General features: G+C 46.6%; 1 protein-coding gene across 1 annotated transcript; it reads right to left on the bottom strand.

Moving 5' to 3' along the window:
• Positions 1-12,859: 12,859 nt before the first annotated feature.
• On the bottom strand, positions 12,860-15,019 carry LOC124689626 (UDP-glucose flavonoid 3-O-glucosyltransferase 7-like). The gene is made up of 3 exons (XM_047223124.1): positions 14,696-15,019; positions 14,316-14,646; positions 12,860-14,208 (listed from the first exon to the last, which is right to left on the bottom strand). Exons 1-3 carry the CDS (start codon positions 15,017-15,019, stop codon positions 12,860-12,862), a joined length of 2,004 nt encoding a protein of 667 aa, XP_047079080.1.
• Between the last annotated feature and the right edge of the window lie 2,245 nt (positions 15,020-17,264).

Below are 17,264 nucleotides of genomic sequence, written 5' to 3'. Positions count from 1 at the left end.
TGTATTTACTCCATAAGGCACTCTACGGTCTCAAGCAAGCTCCACGTGCTTGGTATGAGTTCCTTAGGGATTTCCTACTACAAGAATGGTTTTGCATGGGTACGGTCGATTCCACCCTTTTCACCAAGAGGGTTAAAGGGGGTGGATTATTTATATGTCAAATATATGTTGATGATATTATCTTTGGTGGAACTAACCCCAATCATAACAAAGCTTTTGAGCTATTGATGACTAGGAAATTTGAAATGTCCATGATGGGAGAGTTGAAGTTTTTCCTAGGCTTCCAAGTGAGGCAACTTGCACAAGGCACCTTCATCTCTCAAGAAAAGTATGTAAAGGACATGCTCAAGAAGTTCAACATGACCAATGCAAGTCCAATGAAGACACCCATGCCCGTAAAGGGGCAACTTGGCTCATGTGATGGTGAGAAGGATGTGGATATAAAGGTATACCGTTCCATGATAAGATCCTTGCTCTACCTTTGTGCCTCTAGGCCGGATATCATGCTAAGTGTAGGGATGTGTGCTCGTTTTCAATCTGCTCCTAAGGAGAGCCATTTGATGGCGGTCAAACGGATTCTAAGATACCTTGTTCTTACTCCTACTCTCGGGCTATGGTATTGATGTCTACGTTCCCCCTCCTTTCCTGTAGACAGTGTTGGGCCTCCAAGTGCAGAGGTTTGTAGAATAGCAGCAAGTTTCCCTTAAGTGGATCACCCAAGGTTTATCGAACTCAGGGAGGAAGAGGTCAAAGATATCCCTCTCATGCAACCCTGCAACCACAAAGCAAGAAGTCTCTTGTGTCCCCAACACACCAAATAGGTGCACTAGTTCGGCGAAGAGATAGTGAAATACAGGTGGTATGAATATATATGAGCAGTAGCAACGGTGCCAGAAAATAGCTTGCTCGGCGTGTAGTTGATGGTGGTAGTATTGCAGCAGTAGTAACGCAGTGAAACAGTAAACAAGCAGTAGTAACGCAGTAGTATTTAGGAACAAGGCCTAGGGATTACACTTTCACTAGTGGACACTCTCAACATTGATCACATAACAGAATAGATAAATGCATACTCTACACTCTTGTTGGATGATGAACACATTGCGTAGGATTACACGAACCCTCAATGCCGGAGTTAACAAGCTCCACAATAATGCTCATGTTTAAGTAACCTTAAGTGTAAGATAGATCAAAACGACTAAACCAAGTACTAGCATAGCATGCACACTGTCACCTTCATGCATATGTAGGAGGAATAGATCACATCAATATTATCATAGCAATAGTTAACTTCGCAATCTACAAGAGATCATGATCATAGCATAAACCAAGTACTAACACGGTGCACGCACTGTCACCTTTGCACACATGCAGGAGGAATAAAACTACTTTAATAACACATCACTAGAGTAGCACATAGATAAATTGTGATACAAACACATTGCAATCATCAAGAGATATAAATAAGCACTTCACTACGCTCTTCAACAAGTGAATAAGTACTTCGTGAAATATAGCCTAAGAGACCCACACGGTGCACACACTCGTCACCTTTACACACGTGGGACAAGGAGTCTCCGGAGATCACATAAGTAAAACCCACTTGACTAGCATAATGACATCTAGATTACAAGCATCATCATATGAATCTCAATCATGTAAGGCAGCTCATGAGATTATTGTATTGAACTACATAGGAGAGAGATGAACCACATAGCTACCGGTACAGCCCCGAGCCTCGATGGAGAACTACTCCCTCCTCATGGGAGCAGCAGCGGTGATGAAGATGGCGGTGGAGATGGCAGCGGTGTCGATGGAGAAGCCTTCCGGGGCACTTCCCCGCTCCGGCAGGGTGCCGGAACAGAGACTCCTGTCCCCCGGATCTTGGCTTCGCGATGGCGGCGGCTCCGGAACTTTTCTCGTATCGTGGCTTCCTCCGTAAGGGTTTTCGATGCGGGGGCTTTATATAGGCGAAGAGGCGGCGCAGAGGGTCGAAGGGGTGGCGACACCATAAGGCGGCGCGGCCAGGGCCTGGGCCGCGCCGGCCTATGGTCTGGGGGCCCAGTGCCCCCCCTCTGGTCCTTCCCGGGTGTTCTGGAAGCTTCGTGGAAAAATAGGAACCTGGGCGTTGATTTCGTCCAATTCCGAGAATATTTCGTTACTAGGATTTCTGAAACCAAAAACAGCAGAAAACAGGAACTGGCACTTCGGCATCTTGTTAATAGGTTAGTTCCAGAAAATGCACGAATATGACATATAATGTGCATAAAACATGTAGATATCATCAATAAAGTAGCATGGAACATAAGAAATTATCGATACGTTGGAGACGTATCAGCATCCCCAAGCTTAGTTCTGCTCGTCCCGAGCAGGTAAAACGATAACAAAGATAATTTCTGAAGTGACATGCCATCATAATCTTGATCATATTGTAAACATATGTAATGAATGCAGCGATCAAAACAATGGTAATGACATGAGTAAACAACTGAATCATAAAGCAAAGACTTTTCATGAATAGTACTTCAAGACAGGCATCAATAAGTCTTGCATAAGAGTTAACTCATAAAGCAATAATTTAAAGTAAAGGCATTGAAGCAACACAATGGAAGATTAAGTTTCAGCGGTTGCTTTCAACTTATAACATGTATATCTCATGGATATTGTCAACATAAAGTAATATAACAAGTGCAATATGCAAGTATGTTGGAATCAATGCACAGTTCACACAAGTGTTTGCTTCTTAAGGTGGAAGGAGATGGGTGAACTGACTCAACATAAAAGTAAAAGAATGGTCCTTCAAAGAGGAAAGCATCGATTGCTATATTTGTGCTAGAGCTTTGATTTTGAAAACATGAAACAATTTTGTCAACGGTAGTAATAAAGCATATGAGTTATGTAAATTATATCTTACAAGTTGCAAGCCTCATGCATAGTATACTAATAGTGTCCGCACCTCGTCCTACTTAGCTTGGACTACCGGATCTTTGCATGCCATGTTTCAACCAAGTGTCACAAAGGGGTACCTCCATGCCGCCTGTACAAAGGTCTAAGGAGAATGCTCGCATTTTGGATTTCTCGCTTTTGATTATTCTCAACTTAGACATCCATACCGGGACAACATGGACAACAGATAATGGACTCCTCTTAAATGCATAAGCATGTAGCAACAATTATTATTCTCATATGAGATTGAGGATATATGTCCAAAACTGAAACTTCCACCATGGTTCATGGCTTTAGTTAGCGGCCCAATGTTCTTCTCTAACAATTTTGCATGCTCCAACCACTAAAATGATAGACCTTCAGACAAGACGGACATGCATAGCAACTCACATGATATTCAACAATAGTTGATGGCGTTCCCCGAAGCATGGTTATCGCACAACAAGCAACTTAATAAAATATAAAGTGCATAAGTACATATTCAATACTACGATAGTTTTTAAGGCTATTTTGTCCCATGAGCTATATATTGCAAAGGCGAATGATGGAATTTTAAAGGTAGCACTCAAGCAATTTACTTTGGAATGGCGGAGAAATACCATGTAGTAGGTAGGTATGGTGGACACAAATGGCATAGTAGTTGGCTCAAGGATTTTGGATGCATGAGAAGTATTCCCTCTCGATACAAGGTTTAGGCTAGCAAGGTTATTTGAAGCAAACTCAAGGATGAACCGGTGCAGCAAAACTCACATAAAAGACATATTGTAAACATTATAAGACTCTACACCGTCTTCCTTGTTGTTCAAAACTCAATACTAGAATTATCTAGACCTTAGAGAGACCAAATATGCAAATCAAATTTTAGCAAGCTCTATGTATTTCTTCACTAATAGGTGCAAAGTATATGATGCAAGAGCTTAAACATGAGCACAACAATTGCCAAGTATCACATTATCCAAGACATTTTACCAATTACTACATGTAGCATTTTCCAATTCCAACCATATAACAATTTAACGAAGAGGAAACTTCGCCATGAATATTATGAGCTAAGAACACATGTGTTCATACGAACCAGCGGAGCGTGTCTCTCTCCCACACAAGGATGAAATTATTCAGAGAACTAAGATAACAAAACAAAAACAAAAATAAAAGCACACAGACGCTCCAAGTAAAATACATAGGATGTGACTGAATAAAAATATAGTTTCACTAGAAGAAACCTGATAAGTTGTCGATGAAGAAGGGGATGCCTTGGGCATCCCCAAGCTTAGATGCTTGAGTCTTCTTAAAATATGCAGGGATGAACCACCGGGGCATCCCCAAGCTTAGACCTTTCACTCTTCTCGATCACATTATATCACCCTCTTCTATTGACCCTTGAAAACTTCCTTCACACCAAACTTCAAGCAAACTCATTAGAGGGTTAGTGCATAATCAAAAATTCACATGTTCAGAGGTGACACAAACATTCTTTTCACTTCTGTACATTGCATAAAGCTACTGGACATTAATGGATCAAAGAAATGAATCCAACATAGCAAAAGAGGCAATGCGAAATAAAAGGCAGAATCTGTCAAAAACAGAACAGTCCGTAAAGACGAATTTTAAGATGGCACCAGACTTGCTCAAATGGAAAAACTCAAAACTAATGAAAGTTGCGTACATATCTGAGGATCACGCTCGTAAATTGGCAGATTTTTTTCGAATTTTCTACAGAGGACTGTGCCCAGATTCGTGACAGACAGCAATGCTGTTTCTGCGCAGCGATCCCAAATATAACATCAACTTTGACATAGAAACTTTACTTGGCACAAAAACATGATAAGGAGAGGTTGCTACAGTAGTAAACAACTTCCAAGACACAAATATAAAACAAAGTACTGTAGCAAAATAACACATGGGTTATCTCCCAAGAAGTTCTTTCTTTATAGCCGTTAAGATGGGCTCAGCAGTTTTAATGATGCACTCGCAAGAAATAGAAGTTGAAGCAAAAGAGAGCATCAAGAGGCAAATTCAAAACAAATTTAAGCCTAACATGCTTCCTATGCATAGGAATCTTGTAAATAAACGAGTTCATGAAGAGCAAAGTAACAAGCATAGGAAGATAAAACAAGTGTAGCTTCAAAAATTTCAGCACATAGAGAGGCATTTTAGTAACATGAAAATTTTTACAACCATATTTTCCTCTCTCATAATAACTTTCAGTAGCATCATGAGCAAACTCAACAATATAACCATCACATAAAGCATTCTTATCATGAGTCTCATGCATAAAATAATTACTACTCCCAACATAAGCATAGTCATTCTTATTAATTGTAGTGGGAGCAAATTCAACAAAGTAGCTATCAAATATAGGAGGTATATTGTAATCATAATCAAATTTATCCTCCATAACAGGTGGTAACAAAAGACTACTATCATTATAATCATCATAAATAGGAGGCATATCATAATCAACATAAACTTTCTCCTCAATACCCGGAGGGCTAAAGAGATCATTTTCATTAAAACCGACCTCCCCAAGCTTAGAATTTTCCATAGCATTAGCAACAATGGTGTTCAAAGCATTCATAGTAATAACATTCCCATTAGCATGCATATAAAGTTCCATGGGTTTCTTAATTCTTTCTTCAAACACATCATGTCCTAATTCAAGATAAAGTTCATAAAGATCTCTCATATTTTTGTTGTTTTCCATTATGCCTAACTAGTGTAAACAAGAAACCAAATGTCGCAATTGCAGAGTCTAAAGGAAATAGCTTCGAGTACTTACAACGGCGCCGGAAATAGCTTAGTAGCCGAGGTCCGGAGTGTGAGTACCTTTTACCTTTCCTCCCCGGCAACGGCGCCAGAAAAGTGCTTGATGTCTACGTTCCCCCTCCTTTCCTGTAGACAGTGTTGGGCCTCCAAGTGCAGAGGTTTGTAGAACAGCAGCAAGTTTCCCTTAAGTGGATCACCCAAGGATTATCGAACTCAGGGAGGAAGAGGTCAAAGATATCCCTCTCATGCAACCCTGCAACCACAAAGCAAGAAGTCTCTTGTGTCCCCAACACACCAAATAGGTGCACTAGTTCGGCGAAGAGATAGTGAAATACAGGTGGTATGAATATATATGAGCAGTAGCAACGGTGCCAGAAAATAGCTTGCTGGCGTGTAGTTGATGGTGGTAGTATTGCAGCAGTAGTAACGCGAGTGAAACAATAAACAAGCAGTAGTAACGCAAGTAGTATTTAGGAACAAGGCCTAGGGATTACACTTTCACTAGTGGACACTCTCAACATTGATCACATAACAGAATAGATAAATGCATACTCTACACTCTTGTTGGATGATGAACACATTGCGTAGGATTACACGAACCCTCAATGCCGGAGTTAACAAGCTCCACAATAATGCTCATGTTTAAGTAACCTTAAGTGTAAGATAGATCAAAACGACTAAACCAAGTACTAGCATAGCATGCACACTGTCACCTTCATGCATATGTAGGAGGAATAGATCACATCAATATTATCATAGCAATAGTTAACTTCGCAATCTACAAGAGATCATGATCATAGCATAAACCAAGTACTAACACGGTGCACGCACTGTCACCTTTGCACACATGCAGGAGGAATAAAACTACTTTAATAACACATCACTAGAGTAGCACATAGATAAATTGTGATACAAACACATTGCAATCATCAAGAGATATAAATAAGCACTTCACTACGCTCTTCAACAGTGAATAAGTACTTCGTGAAATATAGCCTAAGAGACCCACACGGTGCACACACTGTCACCTTTACACACGTGGGACAAGGAGTCTCCGGAGATCACATAAGTAAAACCCACTTGACTAGCATAATGACATCTAGATTACAAGCATCATCATATGAATCTCAATCATGTAAGGCAGCTCATGAGATTATTGTATTGAACTACATAGGAGAGAGATGAACCACATAGCTACCGGTACAGCCCCGAGCCTCGATGGAGAACTACTTCCTCCTCATGGGAGCAGCAGCGGTGATGAAGATGGCGGTGGAGATGGCAGCGGTGTCGATGGAGAAGCCTTCCGGGGGCACTTCCCCGCTCCGGCAGGGTGCCGGAACGGAGACTCCTGTCCCCCAGATCTTGGCTTCGCGATGGCGGCGGCTCTGGAACTTTTCTCGTATCGTGGCTTCCTCCGTAAGGGTTTTCGATGCAGGGGCTTTATATAGGCGAAGAGGCGGCGCAGGAGGGTCGAAGGGGTGGCGACACCATAAGGCGGCGCGGCCAGGGCCTGGGCCGCGCCGGCCTATGGTCCGGGGGCCCGGTGCCCCCCTCCGGTCCTTCCCGGGTGTTCCGGAAGCTTCGTGGAAAAATAGGAACCCGGGCGTTGATTTCGTCCAATTCCGAGAATATTTCGTTACTAGGATTTCCGAAACCAAAAACAGCGAGAAAACGAGAACCGGCACTTCGGCATCTTGTTAATAGGTTAGTTCCAGAAAATGCACGAATATGACATATAATGTGCATAAAACATGTAGATATCATCAATAAAGTAGCATGGAACATAAGAAATTATCGATACGTTGGAGACGTATCAGGTATCCAAAGGGGTCAACCTTTGAACTTATTGGCTACTCGGATTCCGATTGGGCCGGTGATAAGGTTGACCGGAAGTCTACCTCCGGGGCTTGCCAATTTATTAGCCGGTCATTGGTGAGTTGGTAATCAAAGAAACAAAACTCCACCGCTCTATCCACCGCCGAAGCCGAATACATATCCGCGACATCTTGTTGCACTCAGTTGTTATGGATGAAGCAAACCTTGAAAGACTATGGTGTGTCTCTTGGTACGGTGCCTCTTCTATGTGACAACGAAAGTGCAATAAAGATCGCCAATAACCCGGTTCAACATTGTCGCATCAAACACATTGACATCCGCCATCACTTCCTACGTGACCATGTTGCCAATGGGGACATTGATCTCGCTCATGTGGGGACACGTACCAATTGGCGGATATTTTCACTAAGCCTTTGGATGAAGCCCGGTTTGTGAACTTGAGAGGAGAACTTGGTATTCTTGATCCTAAAAACTTAGATTGAATAACTTCTTGCACTATATTCTTGCATGTATCTAGCTATCTAGCTTAATTAGAGGCACAACACATATGGTGATAGTCATCTTACCATATCTTGGTATGATGCATACCTATGTGTGCAACATAAATAGACCCAATGTCATTATATGGACCCAAGCATGTTTCTTCGAGGTCTCATGACATTTGCGCTTTCACATAGGGGGAGTAATCCCCCGCCCCTCATTAAGCCTCAATTGCAACTTGATTTGACTATACAAGGCTAAATGATCTTATTACAAAAATTACTTCAAAATTACTTATGATTCTTGATATATATTTCGAATCATGCCCATTGTTGCTATTTACATCTTGTTTGGATTTTCACTCCAATGGGTATGCCTATAAAATTTTGTGTTTCCAACCCCATGTCTGTGCTCATCTCATCATTGTCTATCTATCTATATGTACATGTCATCATCTGAGCATTCACATACAATTGCACAAAGAATAGGGGCAAAAACGAGGCAAAACAATGCAAATTGAGTTTAAAAAAAATGCCTAGCCGGCCTAGGCACCGGTCGGACCGGCCTCAGCGCCGGGTCACCCGGTCTGTGGCCCGGTCGACCGGCCGGTGCGCCGGTCGTGCGGCTGGTTAAGTGGGGAGGAGGTTACCCCTTGGGGATCTTCTTCCTCACTTCCCCCTTTCACCATAGACACCATGGCCGCCGCCTCCACCATCTTCACCTCTCCCTAGGGCCTTCCCACCACTAGAATCCCCTCAAACTTCACCAAGTCATAGATCGGGACCCTTGCAACATCCCCACTAAGGGATTTGGTCCCTCTCAAGCTACTTTGGGAGATCTTGGGGATTTGGCTCTCAAGCTCTACCTAGGTGTTCTTCTTGTTTCCTTGAGCAAGGAGGACCATGTCTAAGGGGAAATTGTTCTCCTTTTCCCTCTTTCTCTAAGCCCTCCTCACACATTGCATTTTTCTTGAGGAAAAGTGGAGAAACTTAGGGTTAGGGTTAGGGTTCGGGTTTGTAAGTCCTCATGCCATTAGAGTGTTTTTCACACCACCATGCACATACTCCACTCTACTGCTATAGTATATGTTCAAGTTTATGAGTTTTGGATAATTTTGTGGTTGAATTTCTGGGCAAACATCACAAATCGACAGCACTCGGTCTCTGGCCCGGTCAACCGACCACTCAACCGGCCGGTCCGGCGCGTGGCCCGGTCGACCGGATGGGAAACCGGCTCGCCCGGTCTCTCGTCCGGTTGGAACGGCCTATGCGCCGGATTGCCCAGTTCTTCGAGTAACTTCATCCCAACACTTGAATATATGCTATGCTCTTGGCCTCCCTATTTTTGATGACATGTACACTTACCCCACTGCTATCGCCACTCTATTTGCTGATTCACAGATGGTTCGAGTAGTGATGACCGTGGCACTGTTGGCAAGAGAGGAAGGCCTGCGAGGCCTCCAGGATGCCGTACTAGCTCTCGTGTGCCTCCTAAAGCACCTCAGTACACTGGTCCAGGCAGCTCAACTGGAGGAAGAATCAAGAAAGTTGCCAATAAGAAGAAAGATAAACAGGCAGCACCAGCTGATGACCTTACTGAGATAGTGCCACATTACAATGTTGGCACAGTAAATGTTGGTGCCTGGAGAAGACTTCGAGATGAGAACCCCTATCGATTCCCGGAACCCACTTACCTTCAAGGTGATAAATTCTTCTGGACCATCACTCAGCAGCATTTGTGGGAAGACTACTACAACTCTCAAGAGTGCATGAAGAATGGTACTTTTGTGATGCCCAAGGCCATCAAGGATGTTCTTACAATGCAGGAAGCCACCAAGTATCGCTTTGTGGTTGCCACCTTGAAGCGGATGGGGTTGTTTGATCTCATGTGCTTGACGCCTACTGATGGGTGCTATTGTCCAATCCTTGTGAGGCAATTTCACTGCACTGTGTTTTTCCATGATGACGCAGATCGCACTATGACTTGGATGACAGGACAAGCAAAATATACTTGCAACTATCTTGATTTCTGTGAAGCCATGGGGTTTGGTGGTGGTCGTGCTCATGGTTTCAAGATATACTCTCAGAACAGGTTCAATAAAGGGGACATTGCCTTCTGCTATCCTCTGGAACCCACACCTGGCCCTCCCACTATCTCTGGCATGTACTACTCATACCTTCTACTTGCCAAGCTATTCCGTGAGAATCTCATCAGCAAGTCTGGAGATACAAGTGAATGCCGTGCATATCATCTGAACCTAATATACTACTGCCACCCTGAGCACCAGAAGACCATTGATGGCTGTGATCTCATCTACTGTGAACTGAGGCGCTCTGTTCATGAAAGGATGACTCCAAATTATGCTCAGTACATTCAGCTGCTCATCAACAAGGTTGTGCAAGCACCTCACAACACGCAAGGTGAACGGGTCAAGATGGAAGCCTTCAAGGTACCTATCCAAGGAGATAGACCGGACATCCCTGCCATGTTTACAATCAAGTAAATGACATCAATGATCAAATTACTAGGCAATGTTGTTTGGTTTAGGTCCAAATTTGGGTGATGGAACAGAAAACTTGGATTCGCATGATTGTTGATTGTAAACAACCGATTGTCTACATTGCATTTGTGGTTAATATGCACATGCTGTGCATGGTCCAATTTAGCTGTTTAATATTTGTGTTGTGCATGGTGCTGGATAAATCAAATTCATATCTTTGTTATTGTTGTAATTCTGGCTATATAATATATAAGAACAGAGTTTGTTGTACTGACCATGTGTTCTTCAAGGGCAATTGGATTCTTGTTGTGGCTATTGGAGGTAGGTCGGCAAGCAGCTCGGCATGGTCTTGGTCACAGGCACCACCCTGAATCAGCAGATTGCACGCGGCGGCGTTGACAAGTGAGGTGAGCTGGTGTTCTCTTCTGGCCTGGAGATTTGCTATACATCAGCGCTGGGCAGTTGGCCGCCGCTGTCATTGGTGGTGGTGGCAGCCAGGTGGTGTTTCTCACCATATATATCATCGTCACCACGTACTGCTTACGCTGAAGAAAAAAAAGGAAACGGTGGTGTTTCTGCAGCAGTGGCAACTTGCTGTGAATTTGTTTGTTGACAGTGGAACTAGCTGGGAATTGATTGTGTTTTCTTGGTGAAGTGTAGCTGCAAGTGCTCTGCTAGCTTTGTTGTCTTGATGTGTGCCATATTTGAAAACATTTCATGCCATATAATTATATGTTGTGGTGCGAATTTCCAAAAAAAAGGTCAATCGTTATGTCCAAATTTGAACTTTTAGTGGTTAACAATGTATTTACTAGTTTATCTTTCTTAGAAGAAAGGATGATACATGAGAAAGAAAATCTAGATAATCTGGAGCTGATCCATTAGGACTAGCACTTGTTATACGAGGCAAATAGAAATCGAGTAGGGTGAGGCTAGGTGGTACTGGTACTTTTAGCTGCAGCTGGTAGATGTGAAGAAGGAAAAATGTATTGAAGCATTGTACCTGGCAAAATGAAACGAGCTGGGAGAGTGACGAGGAGTTAGCTAGCTCAGGATCACACACCCCATGGTCTGGAGAGCCCAAATATTGTTCACAAAATTAGCTAGCTGAATCCATGTATGTGCTCCGATGTATAATCTCTATGAAGCACCTTAATGAGATGACACCTAGGAAAATGGAACAAGCGGAGTACTAGCAACACGCATAGGAGAGAGGGCGGTCGAAAATTTCCCTCGCTACTTGCTTGCTTGTTCCCTCTCTTTTTATACTACAAGGTCATGGTTGTGTCGGCTATCGCGTGACTTGTGACTTTGGCGTCAGCCGGCGAGGAGCGGAGGGAAGGCTACCCCGAGCCGCTGGTGCAGTCGTTAGCACTGTTTCATGAGCGTCCGGCAAGGCGATGGATTCCATGAATGAGGCGGAGATGAAGTGATCGAGAATGCCTGGAGTGAGCCAGAAGAAGTGAGGCTTGAGTGATTTCGTTTCTTGAAATAATGAAGGAATGAGGCGGCTGGTGCCTGGCGGGTTCGCTGGTCAATTGTTTCTCTTGGTGCGCGAACAAGGCGTAGCTAGATGGGGCGCAAAAAAAAAGGTTTCCCGGTCGATTCAAGGAGGCGTATTAATAGTACTACCCTCCGATTCATATTAATTGATTTCAATATAGATGTATCTAAAACGAAAATGTGTCTAGATACATCTATATTAGAGTCAATTAATATGAACCGGAGGGAGTAACAAAAATCCCTGAGATGTCGGTCGGTCGTTCCGTGTCAACTTTGGCTTGCGCGCGCTGCATGCAAATTAATTAATAGTACTACGAGTAGGAGGAGGTTCCTTGTTTGATTCGTCCGTGGAATTGAGTCTTTCCTGCACAACTACAGTGCGTGTAACGCGAGCTTGCGTGGACCAGAGATTGGAGGAGCATCTCAAAAAAGAAAAGAAAAAGGAAAAGAAAAAAGAGATTGGAGGTAGCCACATCAGCTGGCCAGCACGCGATCGACAGCGGCATGCTACGGCGTTCACGGAGGGCGTGCGTCGGTGCGGCTTGCGTGCACGGCCTCATCGAGCGGAACAGATCACGGTCGCGGGACACAGCAGGCACGCACGCACGCAAATTAACAGACGTGAGTGACATCATCGCGCCAGCCTCTGCCTCCTCACGCGCGCGCGGCTGGCCACCTTCCGCACGCGACCCGGACCAATGCAACGCCGCGAATGGATCGATGCTTCCAGCTCCAACACTCGTTTTACTAAGTGATCGCAGGCGGAAACGAAAAGTTTAAAGGTACGACGAAAACACACAAAATTTAACAGAACCGTGAGATCAGAATCCATCAGCTAGCCCGGACGTTTTCTTCTACACTCTTACAGCTCCGGCGAGCCATCAACTCATCCATGACTCGTCCAACATCATTGTAGGAAGATCCACCCTTCTCCAACGCCTTTGTCGCCATTGTACGAAGCTCCTGAATCTTCTTCCGCATAGCATTGCTCTCCTCACTGTCGTCCATCAATCTCTTGATGGATGCACTGATCACCTCGCCACCGATCACCTCATGGGTATCAATGGCCGCCGCGGAGTCCCTGGCGCCGACGTTGACGCCAACCTTGAGCACCTCCACCACAAGCTTCTCGTTGTGGAACTGGTCCCCGTACCGCGGCCATGTGACCATTGGCACGCCGGCGCTCACCGCCTCCAGCACCGAGTTCCACCCGCAGTGGGTGACGAAGCCGCCTAGCGCCAAGTGTTTCAGGATGAGCGTCTGCGGCGCCCAGCCTCGGATGACGAAGCCACGGTCACCCCGCGCCAACAGCTCGGCGAAGCCTTGAGGCATCCACTCTGACGATTCGGTGCCACTGATGACCCACAGGAAGTTCTTGCCGGAGAGGTCGAGGCCGCGGGCGATCTCGACCAGCTCGGCAGGCAAGAAAGTGGTCAACGTGCCGAAGGAGACGTACACCACGGAGCCTGCCAGCTTCGTGTCTAGCCACCGGAGGCAGATGTCGGCGACGCCGTCGGTACTAATGCCTCCTGTCGCGGCCACATCTCTGCTGTCGGTGGCGAGCGCGACGGGTCCGACGAGCCAGGCGCGGCGGCCGAGCGTGGCGTGGAAGTGCTCCACGTAGTCCGGCTCGAGCTCGTGGAAGCTGTTGAACACCTCGCCGAAGCTCCTCTGGTCCGCCGCGCTGGCGCTCTCGTAGAACTCCCACTCCAACGGCCTCTTCCCGTGATCCAAAATCTGCCGCCTCCTCAGCTCCACACGGTGCGGCAGCCCGGGCAGCAAAACGAAGGCGTCCGGATCCTCGTCGTCGTCCGGGCAAGCCTCCAGCGGGTTGTTGCGCAGCGTGCTTTCGCTGCAGCACCGCGCGAAGACGCTGATGCCGAGGAACACGAGCCGCGGGACGCCGTGCGCCGCGGCGGCGTCTTGGGACCAGGTGAAGAAGCTGTCAGTCACGACGGCGTCGACGCGGGGCCGGCTATCGGCCAGGAACTGGTCGAAGGGCTCCCGGAGAAGAAGACCGGCATGGAGGAACTTGCCGTAGTACTCTGGTCCGTGGGACTGGGTGATGTACCTGACGTTCTCGAAGCCTGGCGGGAGCCCGACGTCGGGGAAAGGCACGACGGAGATGTCGATTGGTATGGCTGGGGAGGAGTCGCTGCCATGGAGGTTTGCGTTGCCCCCTGATGGTGTAAAACTTTTTAGTCTCGCTTTTTAGTGGTGTGATGGAAGGCTCACTGAAGATCGTGGTTGGTACAAGCAAGGACAAACAACCAAGCTCAAAATCCACTGACAGCACTCCGACCAGCCATCAACTCGTCCATCAGCCGCCCAACATCATTGTAGGAACCTCCACCTGTCTCCACCGCGGTCCTTGCCTTCACACGGAGCTCCTCAGCCTTCTTCCGTATGTTGTCGCTCTCCAAACTACCTCCCATCAATCTGGTGATGGATCCAGCGATCACCTCGCCGGAGATCACCTCATGGGTCTCCATAGACGACGCATAGTCCTTGGCGCCGACGCTGACGCCAACTTTGAGCACGTCCACGACGAGCTTCTCGTTGTAGAACTGGTCGGCGTACCGCGGCCATGTCACCATCGGCACGCCGGCGCTCACGGCCTCCAGGCACCGAGTTCCACCCGCGGTGCGTCGGAAACCACCCAGCCGCCGGCTGGCTCGGGATGAGCGCCCGCGGCGCCCACCCTTGTATGAGAAAGCCGCGGTCGTTGTTGCCGGTCAGCTCGGCGAAGCCTTCAGGCATCCACTCCGACCGGTCGTCGTCGCTGCCACTCAGCACCCATACGAAGTTCTTGCCGGAGAGGTCGAGGCCACGGGCGATCTCGCGATGCTCAGCAAGGGAGAAGCTGGTGAGCGTGCCGAAGGAGACGTACACCACCGAATAGCGCGGCCATGTCCGCCGCCGGAATGAGGTGCCCCGAGGCGAAGTACGGGAGGAAGAGGATGTGCAGGGGTTGCTGCGGCTGAGGCTCATCTCTGGTAGTAGTAGCCATGGAGTATCTCTTTTCTCCCGAAGAACTGTGCCAGCTCTTGGAGGAGCAGAGGAGGAAGAGTGACGGCTTATCCAGTGGTGAATGCACACACTGTTTCTCAGGGAGACTGGAGAAGATTTAGATGCGGCTTTTAATGCAGAAGATCGATTGATTGATGCAGCATTTTTTTTCTTTTTTTGGTTGCTATGAAACAATTCTGGTGACCAAGGTTTGTAACGTAGCGAGTTACTAATTTCCTCGTGATGGATGTGCTAAGTGGCTTCACCAGTTGCGCCCAAAAACAGTGGGCTGCTTGCTGTTGCTAGTAGTTTGCAGAGACGGCTACTTTGTCACCGTGCAGCCTGATATGCTAAAAAAGGTGTGACCAGATCTTAAGCGACAACTAACTTCGTTTTCAGTAAATAATGTTATTCATTAAAACCCATGTTATAATCATGACTAATACGGCCAGACCATTTCTCTTAGTTGCATTTCAACTCGCAACTAAAAAAATCAGCTGCAACTATACTTAAGAGATAGTTACAATTCAACTTGCAACTCATATCTATGAATACGATGTAGGACTTGACTGAGCACGCCATAGCAGATTTGGGATGCTCCGACTAGAAAGCCGCGCTCCAAAGGGCTTTACTGTCCGGCACGGTTCAATACCATGTCTGGCGCTTCGAGGTCGTCCCCGCTGCATATGGCTCCTTGCAATCGTGTCAGACGCAACGCGATGGCGATGTGGCGTGGCGAGCCAGCCGTGTCATTGACACAACGGCTGGTTTATATTTTTTTTATAAAGGGCACTTTATTATTTTTGAAGCAAAAGAACCCGGCCTATGCATAGCTAGGATGCACACAGCCGTAACAGTACAGTTATTACAACCACGAACTAAGAAGAGTGTACGGAAGTAAAACTGTGTGGGTATACAAGACGGACATAAAGTCTAATCCGAGGGGCCTAGACGGTTGTCACGCTGCCACCCATGTTGGGAAAAAATATCCCTCGTCGTATCCTCCAATAGTGTAGACACCTCCATAAAGAGGTCTCGATGTTCCACCCGTTGAACGGCTGGTTTATATACCTTACAGTTCTCAACTGTCTTTCATTTCTTCCACCGACTTTCTTATTTCTCTTGATTCGTTGCTATTGTTTCCCACCCAAACCTTGATGTCGCCGCCATCGTGTACCGAGCTGTAGCAGTCATAACACCGAAAGATGGAAAGACGACGGTGAAGAAGGCGGCCGGCAAGAAGGGCACGAAGCCGCCCTTCAACAAGCCATGCAAAGCGCCGCCGCGAAGGTGAAGCTAGTGACGTGGTCTCAAGAGATTGAGACAAATAGCGTGCTGCGCCACCGGTACGAGACGATGGCGTGGAAAGGTCGATGCGGGAAGGCTGACATCAAGAAGACCACGACTGTCAATGTGGCACATGTTGCCATGCTGACTACTAGCACCGGCGCCACCGGCGGAAGCCCGTGGAGTGGTATGGAGAGTAGCACCACATACATGTCAGGTGTCGCCTTTCCATCTATGTCGGGTTTCTTCCACGAAGCCACCACTATGATGCCATGGTTCTCACCACATTACACCGACAACATGTCGAACGGTGGGTTCAACCAAATGCCATGTTTTCCCCGATGTCCGACAAATGGCATCAACAATTAAGTTCATGATGGAGAAACAAGCCTTTTCTTCACAGAGCATACGTGATATGGGGTGGCCCGATCTTCTCAGTAAGCGAGGTGGATGGTGATGAACACTCGATGAACACAGACGGAGATAACTTGAGGATAACTTGTATGACGCAACGAGATCTCTCGATTGGTCCCTGTCGCCAGATGCAACAGCTCTCAACCCTGCAAGATATTCGCAACTCCACACACTTGCGCACGTAGCCGCCGACCACGAAGCGGTAAGTTGCAACCTCCCAATTCCCAATGGAACAGCAGATCACACAAGACTTTCAGCAATTCCACACCAAATCAAAGCTATCGGGTGTAGAGATTCAATAGAGTTGCAAAGCAAACAACTATGAACTAGGGTTTATCTTAAACGTGGTCTAAAGCAACTTGTGGGGCGTCCCAGGGACTTATATAGGCGTCTGGGACGACCTCAGGTCCAAAAAGTACGAAAATAACCGACCCAGAATAGATCTGGTCGAGACAGACTCGGACTCGGCCGGCCTGGGGGCCGGTCGACTGGGTCTGGGACCGGCCCGTCCGGTTGAAACCGGATC

Source organism: Lolium rigidum, chromosome 2, assembly GCF_022539505.1.
Source record: "Lolium rigidum isolate FL_2022 chromosome 2, APGP_CSIRO_Lrig_0.1, whole genome shotgun sequence".
NCBI classification, from domain to species: Eukaryota; Viridiplantae; Streptophyta; class Magnoliopsida; order Poales; family Poaceae; genus Lolium; species Lolium rigidum.
This window is presented reverse-complemented; position numbering and strand designations above follow the sequence as displayed.